General features: G+C 41.5%; 1 protein-coding gene across 3 annotated transcripts in view; it reads left to right on the plus strand.

The window, feature by feature from the left end:
• The window catches only part of flrt2 (fibronectin leucine rich transmembrane protein 2), a 45,255-nt gene extending 38,495 nt beyond the window's left edge, over positions 1–6,760 (plus strand). For all 3 annotated transcript variants that reach the window (XM_069514765.1, XM_069514766.1, XM_020091837.2), the window contains one exon: positions 84–6,760. In XM_069514765.1, coding sequence (XP_069370866.1) covers positions 518–2,503 — 1,986 coding nt within the window. In that variant the 5' untranslated portion in view covers positions 84–517 and the 3' untranslated portion in view covers positions 2,504–6,760. The remainder of the gene's footprint in view (positions 1–83) is intronic.
• The last annotated feature ends 6,466 nt before the right edge of the window (positions 6,761–13,226 follow it).

A 13,226-nucleotide genomic window follows, 5' to 3' on the forward strand; every position in this document is an offset into this window, starting at 1 on the left:
AAAGGGAAAAGAGAAGCCTTTATTTTCCCAAGAACAGGCCACCCCTGAAAATACTAATCTAGCATTTCTTTGTTTTCCCACAGGTCTCTGGATCCAAATGTCACCCCCCTTGGACTCTGCCCCAGTCGGGGACCAGCAGTGTGTGACGGACAGGCAAGAGGAGCCTGTGGTGGCTCTCTTCTGCGTGGCTTCAAATTGGCCCTGGTTGAGCTCTGCATGGATGAACGAGTGAAGAGTCCTGCTATGATCTGATGTCTCAGCATGGATGGAGTCAGTCAGAGGACTGGCCACCACTAATGAGACCATCGCTCTTCAGCTGAGGACTAGCATTTACAGGATTACTCCCACGGTTTCCTGCTCTTTTCCCAGTTAACTGCATCATTATTTAACTCTCCTCATTGGACTTTTCTTGAGTCTAGTTTTCAGTGGATATATATAGATATATATACATCATTGCTTTTTTCCCCATCCAGTTCTTCTTATTCTTGTTTCCATTTTCCCATTTTGTTTTTCCACTATGGAGTTTCTGGCTGGACCCTGGAATAAAGATTGGGCTTCATTCTTGCAGTTTTGGTTGACTGTCATCCTAAGCCTCCAAATGCAATTCAGCCCAGTTGCCGCTTGCCCGGAAGAGTGTCGTTGTGACAAATTGTTTGTGTACTGCAATGAACGCAGCCTGACATCAGTGCCTCTGGGGATACAGGAGGGCTTCAAGGTCCTCTACCTACATAACAACCAGATAAACAGTGCTGGCTTCCCGATGGAACTTCACAATCTGGCCTCTGTGGAGACAGTCTATCTCTACGGCAACCAGCTGGACGAGTTTCCTGTCAATTTGCCTAAAAACACCAAGGTCTTGCACCTCCAGGAGAACAATATCCAAACGATCTCTAAGGCAGCCCTGGCTCAGCTAACTCAATTAGAGGAGCTGCACCTTGATGATAACTCCATCTCCACAGTGGGGGTGGAAGAAGGGGCCTTTAGGGAGGCATTAAGCCTCAAACTCCTTTTCCTCACCAAGAACCATTTAAGCAGCGTTCCCATTGGCCTTCCTGAGGACCTGAAGGAGCTGCGGTTGGATGAGAACCGCATTGCTATCATTGCAGAGGAGGCCTTCCAGAATGTGACGCGCCTACAGCGCCTCCTGCTGGATGGGAACCTGTTGACGGATGAGGGCATTGCGCCAGGGACCTTCCAGGACCTAGCCAACCTCCGCGAGTTGGCTCTGGCCCGCAATTCACTGACTTTCCCCCCTCCCCTTCTACCCAGCCAGTCACTGGTCAAACTCAGCTTGCAGGAGAACCAGATCAACCAGATCCCTGTGTTAGCGTTCACTGACCTAAACAGGCTAGAAAAACTGGATGTCTCCAGCAACCAGCTTCAGACTCTAACACAGGGTGTGTTTGACGGCCTGTCAAGCCTAAGGCATCTCATAGTTCGTAATAACCCCTGGCGCTGTGACTGTGCAGTTAAATGGGTGGTAGTGTGGCTCAAGTCTTTGCCCTCCTCCATCAACGCTCGGGGGTTTGTGTGCCTGAGTCCAGACAAGGTGCGCGGCATGGCAATCAGAGAGCTCACGCTGGATATTATTGAGTGCCCAGATGGTGCCAATCAGCCACCCTGGCCCACACTCCGCTCTACACCCCCTCCCCCACCCACCACCACCCCTATCACCACCATGATCTCCAATGTCATCACAACAACATCCATCCCTTACTTCTTTGACTCACCCTCCCCACCCTTACCCCCAATCCATATTAACCCTCCTGGCCCCCTTCCCCCGTATGAGGACCCCCTTCAGATCTCCTTCAATGTGGTCAACTCCACCAATATTGAGGTGAGCTGGGATTCCTACTTCACTGTCACAGCCTACAAGGTCACTTGGGTCAAAAGGGGCCAAACCCAAATAAACGAAGGAATGCGGGAGCAGACGGTGAGTGGGGGCCGGCGGCATATTAGCCTCATTAACCTGGAGCCCCGGTCTGTGTATCGGATCTGTGTACATGTGCTGGACACCCTTAACTCCTACAGGCCTGGAGAGGATACTATATGCTCCGAGGCCAGGACCAAGCCTGCTTTGTCAACTAAGCCTCCTGGTAGAGACCAAGCTCCTCAAGAGAGCATCAATTCAACTCTGCTAATGGCCGGGATCATAGGTGGGGCGGTTCTTATCATCCTGGTAACACTGCTCAGTCTGTTCTGCTGGCATATGCACAGGAAGAGCCGGTCATCTTCGACCAAGTGGAAATACAACCGCGGCAGGAGAAAAGACGACTACTGCGAGGCAGGAACCAAGAAGGATAACTCCATTCTGGAGATGACTGAGACCAGTTTTCAGATAGTGGCGCTGAACAATGAGCAGCTTCTCAAGGGAGATTTCCGCATTCAACCCATCTATACGCCCAATGGGGGCATTGGATTTAGAGACTGTCACCTCAGTAACAACAGTATAGCCTATTGCAAGAGCAGCAACGTGCCCAGTACAGAGTTCTGCCAAACGTGATGCAGCAGCAAACAGTACAGAGGCATTCACACATACATACACACACACACACCCAAGAAACACTTCACAACACATGCATAAATACACACACATACACTGTTTGTGTAGACAACAAAAAACATAAAAAACCTAGTGAAATATAACTGTACTATATATATTTCCAAGTTCTGTCTACAATGTAATTTATACTGTGGATAATAATGTGGGATTCTCTGCTATCTTTTTTATTCTTAGAAAAGAGATACAAGTGTTTCTTTTTTTATAATCAGCAGGGTTTTGAAAGTTGTTTTAATGGTCAGTACTGTACATGAACATGGATTTGTACAATCACGGCACCCTGGGTGTAGCTTCTGACAAACGCTGTCAGCCTTGGAAATGTTGGGGCGCTTTGAGGACTGGGATCCTTTGCTAACCACAGAAGCAAAAAATGGCCTTTTTGCGCTTTGTCACAGTGAAAACACTCCCCAGTACAACAGAACAGTAGTAAAGACAACACAGCACAGGGGAAATCCAAACACTGCTGATTATAGCACTGTGGAAATACAGCACTGGTTCATAGGTGGCATGTTGTAAAAAAGATTTGAAGTGCACTTTTCTTATTAACGGAAGCACGGCAGGAAATGAGCAGTGGTGGTGATCACATGTAAGGGACTGGGGCTGCTTGTGTTAGGGAGAATGTCACTGGTGCTGTTGGAAAGCCTGCTGAGATTTCCCAAAAGTACCTTTACACCAAAGCACCTTTGTTCCGTTGTTTTACAATAGAACAAAGGTGCGCTTAGTCTATGGATGCTTTTGGAAAACTCTGGGATGGGATGTGGAATATTTCAGCACATTTTCAGTTTTTCTGGTGAGGACATGCAGGACATGAGCTTAAAAAGCAACAAAGGATTATTGTCCCTAATGAGGCGCATGGATGTGCTGAGACACGCAGAGCCTTTTGAAGAAATTCCCTAATTTGTTCTGCTTCTTTTTTTTCAATGCATTTTTCCTCTGTTTTGGCAAGTGAGGCCACAAGGGGGCAGTTTCTCTCATCGTTATGTGTGGGACAGAGGAACAGAGGGCGAGACAGAGGGATCACTTTACCTCCACCATTCCCTTTGAGTCCATTACACAGACAGCATTACTCATGGTCAAACAGCATTGTTTGGATTATTATTGCTCATCGAGCTACTTAATGATGTGGAAACATTAAAAACTAACAGTTTGGTGGATAAATAATATGGATTTTCACTGCTGTGGTCTATCATGGGGGGGGGGCTGTTCCTCTGTGTTTGTGTGTGCGATGAATTTACAGAGGACAAACACATAATGCTAATTAAACACCCACTTATTTCAGCCTTGTCTCAGCGTTCATTAGGCTTTTTGACAAATTAGGAAATTACAACAATGAGATCGCACTCCACCCATAATCCTCACAGTGCACAGTTGTGACTGAGGAGCTCATCTAGCATCCCATCATTTATCCTTTTGTCTCCATCTATGAGACTGTCTACTTCATTTATGGTTTGCACACCTGAACAATGCATCTGCTCACCTCCCAACATTAGTTCCTGCAAAGATGATCCTCAACCAGTTCCCCTTGCTTGCTGTGTCTTCCCATCCCTGTCTGTCTCGCTGTCTCCCGGTCTGTCTCCACACCTCTGATCCCTGCGGGGGCTCAATTAAAAGAGTTTTTCCTGCCCCTCAGCTCATGGGAGGTGGTGGCAGCTCTTTGCATGTGAGGTGCCAGTGAGAGGTCTTCATTATGCACTTCTTAAGGAGACTTTATTTGATTTGACAAGATTTTATTTTGAGGGGCCAAGCTTAAAGAATTCCCACCGTAGACCGCGACGCTCGGCCCCCCCCCTCCCCTCCGCTGCTCATAATCCTCAACCAAAAAAGGGAGAAAAATATGTAGACCTTATTTTCACTTCGCTGCATGGAGCTCACACTGGGAGAGCGAGTGTGTTAACTCTTTGTGAGGCTGCTTGAACTCATACGTAGAATGACTGCAAACTAGGCCAAACAATTTACAGTGAAAAGATTTTTAAGGGCTTGTACTTGAGTTACTCCTGAGTGTCGAGATTATCTCTGAGAGGATTTACCTCAGAGGTCAGAACATCTCAAAAGTAACTGCACTTACTGTAATATCAGCAATAGCTCCGATCACAACTTTAATTTCACGTGGTCCACAGCCCCTATGTTAAATTCTGATCAAGCAAACTAATATTCATGAACACAGTGAATTAATGAAATTATCTATATTCACATTATCCTGTTGTGTCCTAATGTCTTATTTGTAATGACACATTTACTATTTATTGGGGCTTCATTTCTGTAACTTTTATTTCAGGCAATTGGCAACCTATTTATCCAAAAAAAAAATTAAGAAGTTAAGTAAAAGTTCAACCATTCTCATGTCTGTATGCTAAATAATGAAGCTACCACTCCAAGCCACTCATCTTAGCTTAGCATAAAGACTGGAAACAGGAGGAAACAGCGAGCCTGGCTCTTTCTTGCCATGAAACCACATTGTGTCAGTTTTCTACATTCGTTTGCACGCATTTAACAAACAAGATATATTGTGTTAATCTGTGAGCTTTAAAGTTGCTGCAGTTTTTTTTATCTTTATTTTTTTTTTTACCTTTGGAGAAACAGCTTCATATTTGCCTTACAGACATAAAAGTGGGTTCAATTTTCTCCATCTTGGGAATTGGTGAAGCAAACTGTTCAAAATAAACAGAATTATAAAGGAATGAAATTAATGTAAGTTATGATCTCATTCCCCTGGCAAATGACTTTCACTTGTTTTTGATAAAATAAGGTTTTAAGGCTAAATCTTTAGCATGAATACATTTTAATACAAGGCTTGTGTAGATGTTTTTCTTTTTGTGTTGGGTTTAATGTTCTTCTGTGGTTACCAAAGCATCTCCACTTTTTATTTTACACCTTTACTAATATCCACATATCAGCACACCCAGTACAAGGACCCACCATGTTGCCCTGACCTGTGTGCTGATTTACCCTGCTTAACAATCATGAAGCTAACTAGCTGAGCACCTAACCCACCAATGGTTCACCAGCTAACCATAACCCCCACGTGGAGATACATTTACATAAGATATGGTTTCAATAGTTTTTTTCCTTTGAAGATTAAAGCCCTATCTCAAGTCACATGCTGACATGTCAGGTCAAACTATTGCACCATATATTATCTCCCCCCATGTCTGTGAATGTGTAACGGAGACAGATATTTGCCTTACCTTTTATGCAGGACTGAATGATTAGCTCGAGAGAATTTTGAGAGGGAGAAGGAAAAGGAGCGAGGAAAAAGAAAAAAGATGAGACACAAAGAGACGGCAGAACAGAAAGCACATTTCTCCAACAGATTGCAGTCATGGTGGCAACAATAACAGTATTAACAAGGAGAACAACACTTAACATGACACCGAGTAGCTACACACGAGAGACTGTTCATCCATAGTGCCAGACCTTAAGCGGTGCATGGATAATGATTCAACTGAGACCGGGAAGGAGCATTGGTGTTTGCGTCGCAGCGTGCATTACTCTTAATTTTCTACTTGCTTGATGAAAGAACGCGGCCGCAGTGCTGTGACCAATGGAATTACACAAAATGTATTAGAGTCTGCAAGCGTCGGTTTATTACTGTTTCAGGGTGCCGAGAAGTAATTTCCCTTAAAGCTCATTGATTCACGTTGAAATAATTATGTTTAATCACAGAGAGGTCAGTTCAGATTAAACACACAAGAGGCTGAAACTGAATACATTTTTTAAGTCATCTTTTCTTCCTATAGGCAAAACCCTTCACTGCAGATAGCGATTATAGCCAGTGACATTCATTCAAGGATTTTTGCATGTACTGTATTTAGCTTCGTAGCCTTTCATTTTGTCATACCAGGTTTTGAACTTTAAAGTTTGTTTGTTTTTTTGTTTTTCCAAGCAATCACCCAGTGGTGATTGAGATACAGTATGAGCTGGAACTTTACAGTGCATGTAAAACAGCTGGGTCGGGATACTCTGCCATTCTGGCTTCTCGTCGAGACGATCGCAGTGTTAACGTTAGCCATCCACACCGAGACGTTTTCTTAGGAACCAAAGTTAAATTTCTGTTCTCATGACGAAATATTGATGTTGTTCCATGTATGTGCCTTGAGGTTGAACTTACAATGTAAAGTCCTTGAAACCTTTAAATGTTTTTGCACAAACTGTAAATACTTAAGTGAAGCTTTTTGAAAATAAAAGAGCCATTGGATTTGAGCGATCACTCCTTTTCATTTAGAAAGAAAAACAACATTCCCTGTATTTAACAAAGAAATTGAAGTTTACTGTGTTTGTGCGAATGAACGATCTGAAATTCTTTGTCTTTTAAATTAGTTTTGTGGGTAAGAGTTTTTACAGAAACCCAGATAAATCTATTTTGGGTCAGACACTGTTGATTCTGAGTCATAGATTTGTGCTGCACCACACCATTCCAATTTATCCTCTTATTTCTATACGGGAAGCTAGAGACATCTTAGCGTGGCCACCACAGCTTAGTGTGTAGCTGGGGAAAATCCAGGATACTCTTTCATTCTACATGTATGGCACAACTAAATCCCAGAATGAGCTCTTTCTCCAAATCCCTATGTTCTACAGAAGTCCATCATTTATACTTCCCCATGACCACATCCCAATGTTGCTTTTGCAACCTCCAGCCCACTGAGGAACCCGCACTAGCCCAGCCTTAATTCACTATGACAATTAACCACATGTATTCGACTGAAACGCAAGAGGGTGTGCCATTCTGGTATTTTGAGTGGGAAAGTGGTATTTTCTCAAAATCCCCAAATGTCAAAGTGTGATTTGTTATTGCAGAATTGAAGCTTTCTGAGGGAGGCCAAATGGGTTGAGAGAGAAGTGAGGCTTTATTGGCACTAAAAATCATTTGCTTTGCCATTGCCCGCTCCCTGTGTGTTGTGTAACCAGCACCATGAAAAATTTAGAATGTGATCTCTCCCATGGTGCATTCACCAGGATTGAATAGTAAGTCCAATTCTTTCAACCTGGCTTCATGAGGAATTCTTTTCGCGCCATAAAATTACTTACTGGGTAAGCCCCTAAGTTTAATTTGTCAACAGGAAGTGTTTGTAACTCTGTCTAATCAATCCTAATCAACTATGCATGATATATATATATATATATATGAATTACTTGTCAATCTTGTAAATGTTGCCCTATAATTCTAGTATTCATGCAGTTTACATAGAATTGAATATATATATATATGATAAGTGTTACATAGCTTAAAATATTAGGTCTTGCTACTTTTTAAAAAATGTATTATAACAATATAATCCCCATTTACATCATAGCTAGACCAATTTTATCAAATCAGATGTGTCAACCACATTTTCATGTCTTTTTTTCTGATTAATTTTAATCAGTTGTGCCAGTTAGATTCGTTAACTACACAGCAGTTACATGTGGTATTTAGGAAGCTGATAAATTATGTACATTTACTCAGGTTTTTCTACTTCAGTACAAATATAGAGCTCCTTGAGTCTATATCATTCCACTGTTCTTCTCTGACTCTACAAAGCAGCAAACATGGGAATCATTGTGATATATGAAACTTTCCATCACCGGAAATGCTTTTAAATGCAGCTTCACCTTAAATCAGTGTAACAGTAAAATGACTCTTACATTTGAAAATTATAGTAATAATAATAATTCACTCATATAACATTTTTTTATTTTTCCATATAGCAAGTTGTGTTCTTTTTATTGCATTTATCTTATTTTAGTAGCATTTCCAGTGCAAGACTATTAATGCAATACTTTCACAGTGTGGTATTAGTTCTTATTTTATATATATATGTATGTATATATATATATATATATATATATATATATATATAGTGTATAATAAAATGTATTTATTTGGCACTTTTTAAAAACAGAGTTTAAGAAAAGTGAATACAATCTTGAAAACATGAAAGCAGTAAAATTACAATAAAAATAGTAAAAGAAAAGGTGAAAAGAAAACAATAAAATCACACAGTACCACATGAAAGCAATTCTATTAAAAATGGGTTTTAGGAAGTGATTTAAAAGAAGTCATTGACTCTGTGAGCCTTATCTCTGTTCCAAAGCCGTGGGGCCCTGATGGCAAAAGCACGGTAACCTTTCGTTTTTTAACCTTGACTTTGGAACAGCAAGCAGGGCTGGACATGAGGATCTAAGGCTGGTCAATAATTCTGTGATGTAGCTTGGGGCCAGACTATGTACACACCAGTTGGTTTGGTGCACTCATAACCAGGCCAATCTTACATTTAAAAGTGGTGCAGTCGACTTCAAGCAACAACGATAAAACACTCTGCAGTGTTTTCTATCACAATTTTTGTCCTAGCATTTGTGAATGTTTGTGGTTCATTAAAAGGAAAGTGGCTGTGTTTATCATATTCCATATGCCACTGAAGAAAAATTGATTTCTGCCTTTGAAATGTTCACTGAACAGGTGTTAGCTTTAAGTAGCAGGTTTAAATTTCTTTTTTAAATATTTCTCTGCCAAAGAACATTTCATTTACTTCTGGTTACTGGCTCCCTAACAGCTTCACTTTGTGATCCTCATATAAGCATCTTCTAATCAGCCTCAATATGGAGGAAAAGTCATTATAGGATGCAATTTAACGCCGTCTTATTGCAGGTGTTACAAATATCGACACCTGGTAGACTGCACATTGAAGTGACTGGTTTAGAGCGGTGTTCTGTTGTTATTCCCTCCGTTCATTGCCCTCAGTAGCCTTTAATTAAAGACTGAATGCAGGTGAGGCCTTTGCCTCTTTCACAGTACGTCAGGCTAATGCATGTCAGGATGGGTCACTGGAATCCTGCCCATGCAAGAGTGAATGCCATGAACATTAAGTAAAAGCAGACTAAATCAATTTAGGATCACCTTCATCTGCTTCATTATATGAAAAGGCTAATGAACAGAAACTGGTCAAAAAGGCAAAAGGCATTCTTCCTGTGTGCTGGTGAAAGAAAGTTCTGTTTCTCTGCAGCTTACTGAAGGTGCTTACTATATTTGATGTTGGTCATTAAAATGTGATTTTATGACATGAAATAGACCGAAACACATCACAGACTCGGTAGAAGTCCATCTGACAGCATTTAACTATTGAAGATTGGGGATATTTCAAACAAGCACAGATAAGGGGGCTCGTTGAAATTAAATTTGTCCTCTCGGTTTTATATTACACAGAATTCACGACTGTTTTTCTCGCTCAGTGGCAAAGAAAGATTCAGATAAGCAAGATTTTTTTCCTTTAGCCCACCGAAATGAATCTTGCCTGACAAGGCTTTAATGTCTGCAAAGTGAAACAGGGAAAACCACAGCACTTTCTTTAAAAAAATGTACACAATAAAAATTGTTTACTTCCCTTTTACAACTTATGAGAAGTGACTTTCCGCCCGTCTGGGCCCATAATTGGTGACGAAGTGAGTTTTACACTGTCTAACTGCCTGGATCCTTCCAGGCCCGGGAGGTATTTACAGGTGTCAACACAATAAAGGCAACCCTTGCTGTTTACAGTATGATGCAACCCACTAACACAGTCCTGCAACAAATACCACCACTGCGCAGCGTGCAGTGCTCAGTTGTGTTTCTGTGTCCTAGAGGCACTGATTCAACTGTCAACTGGTTCTCTTGATTTTGGGTTGCCCCTCTAAGCGAGAGGTTTGACACCAGTGATCCCATCTCAGACAAAATCAAACTGTTGCCGCTCTGACACCACTGCACCCAACACCTCATCCATCACTGGGTTACCCTCACACTGAAGTTCGGTTGGTTTTATGGACATTCATTCACAATGACACCATCAGAAAGTGAAAGTCACAATGATTGTACAAATGTGAGAATCATATCTGAGTGGTCGGATTCGAGTTTTTATAACGGAAATGGCTGCGATTGAGAGTGAAGGGTTTGATCGTGCATTAATGGTCTGTCGCAGCCGGTGCTGACGCTGCCTGTGTTTGTGCACAGAGCAAACGATAATGACTACCATCCCACTTCTTTTTTTAAAGAATAGCAGCATGCACCTGGTTCTTTCCCCCCCATGCATTGTCTCCCTCTACCTCCCACCACACTGTTAGAAACCCTGTGTTTTGATTACCTACAGCATCTTCTCTTCAGTGACAAACTACATTGAGCCAGTGTTTTAATGAGCTCAGGGAGGTTCATACATTTATCATCCTCCAGACATATAATTAGGTTTCATAACTCTAAAGAATATAAAAAAAATACCCTGCCGGTCAAAGGTTTTAGAAATGTGTTTTCCACAAGGTCAGACCAACGCGTCTGTCTGTCTTTGTTCATTTGTGTTTTTCTCACCATTCTTATACTAGATTAATTTAAATCAGCCTCACTTTGGCCATCTAAACAAAGATATGACTCTACAATATAGAGTATAACTTTAGTTGGTGACTTACAAACCCTCTGTATGTACAAAGGCAGTATTAGATCTCCTGCAGTTCTTGCTTCATTTACTTCCATTTCTTCAGGGAAGCTGTGAGTTAACCCATTTATTAATCCTTTAAAAAAGCCTCTTTTCCATCAGGTTGATTGATGGTTTTTCAGTTTTTTGTTGACCTGAAATTTTTTTCTTACCGTGGCTACTTTTCTGCTTCCCTTTCAACAATTTGAGGTTATTCACTGGACTTGAACTGTTTAAATTTCAGCAGAGATTAAAAAAAGCTGTGTGTGTGCATGCGTGCGCTCTGGCATGTGTTAAACTGGCGTCCTTGTGGTAACAACAATCTCTCCACTTCTTTCTATGTAAGACCGAATGAGATGATAGTGTGAAGTGATGCAGTGGGGGGAAAAGAAATTAGATCTTTTTCTAATAACATGACATTCTAATATTACTTAAGTAAGATTAATATCAGTGAAATGTCCTGAAACGATCAAGTCAAAGTACTGGCAGTGCAGAAATATGATCCCTGTGTTACTTTCTTATCTGTTGTTGGATTCTTGATACTGATGCATTCATGTGTAAGAAGCATTTTGCTGTTCTAGCTGGTCAAGGTGAGGCACATTCAATTTCATTTAATACTACTTTACATAGTGTTGAGCCAGCATTCTCACATAAATGAATGAAGTACAATATTCCCCTCTAAAGTTTAGTGGAGTAGAAATTAGCATGGACATGGGAGTTGAAGTAACTCAAAACTTTATTTGAGTAAACCAGTGCAGTTTCTGAACCTGCCTGTTCGCTTGTCCTGTGTTAATGCTCCACAGCTACTTCAGAATGATTCCCTGTCTTTAGTGAGTCCTCCTCAAACAGTTCTACAATATACTGTCACTTTTTATTCTTTCTGTGCTATTACAGGTTGATTACAGATACAGTGATTCTCTTAAACAGTCCTATATTCACAATCATATGGTCGGCTTTAGATGTGCTTTATGAATTTCCTCATTATACATGTACCTGGTGCATGTCATGCTTGGTGCCGTGAGCTCAGTCATTAAGAGAGATCACAGAGCAGACTGGTACAATGTGTGGATATCTACCTGTTGCGTTGCACAGATCTTTGTTTGGATAAATCGTTGCATAATTTCCCTCATCTGCATAAAAATGTTTGCATCCATAACTGAGCAGACTCAGTTCATCTGCTGCGTAAACCACCAAAGTCTCCGAGCAGTTTTTCAAACTAACAATATATACGCCTCCACTGTTCAGCTTCAGATGTTTACACATGAAGCTACACAAAAAGAACCATGTGCATATTTGTATGCTAATTGGTTATTTCGCCACCGAGCATACATTGCGAAACCGGGTTCCGTAGAGAGGCTGTTATCATGGGGAAGGTCATTTCTCCACACGCTTCGATATAGAAAAATAATTGACATGGATCTAAGCATTTCCTCTTTGTCTGCTTTCCTTGATTGAGAGGAAATGTGCCTCTACCGACAGCCACCTGAATTTTGCAGGCATATATAATATTAATGTTGTCGAGGGGCGAGCTGGATGAGAGGCTCAATAGAGAAGACGTTTGTGCATGCACGGCGCATAACAGCACAACAGGGAGAGAGGCAGAAACCCTCAAAATGACTCCACATTTGCAGGAAGTTCATAGCTCTGCCTGCAAGTTGTTTTTCTATAATGAAAAAGTCATTCGTGGCTCAACTAAAAATGAACCAAGCATTTTCAATAATTAAAACACCACCTGTCAAGGGAAACTTAAAGCAAATTCCCCAGTAGCCAGCCAGATTAAAGTTTAACTCCCCCCCCCCCCACCGCATGGAGCATGGTAGCGCCTCCATAAGTTGAGCCGGTGGGTCAGAGGAGTCAGAGTTCCAGGTGGGATGGAGCAGCTGTGACCTTGTGGGAGACTCAGCGTCTGCTAAGGCCTGTAATGAATGAAGACGGTGATGAATAGTGAAGGCGAAAGGCTCTGCAGCTTTCTGTAGGTGACCAGGGGGAAACTAAAAATGGTTTCTCCTTTTTTTATGTTCATGTTCATTACAAGCTCAGAGAGTGCAAGGCTCCAGTCCAGGGACATTTATTGGCAGTATTGAAATATAACACTAACTCCATGCAGAGGTACAATCTGAAAGAGTTTATTCATTGGAACAGTCAGAACAAAACTCCAATATCTGTGAACATTTCAACAGTTTGTTTCAGTTTCAGTGCTTTTTGTCCAAATGAACATCTGAAAGGGCTCGAGAGTGACTGGATAAATAGTA

The sequence above is a fragment of the Paralichthys olivaceus genome, chromosome 19 (genome assembly GCF_024713975.1).
Source record: "Paralichthys olivaceus isolate ysfri-2021 chromosome 19, ASM2471397v2, whole genome shotgun sequence".
Taxonomy (NCBI): domain Eukaryota; kingdom Metazoa; phylum Chordata; class Actinopteri; order Pleuronectiformes; family Paralichthyidae; genus Paralichthys; species Paralichthys olivaceus.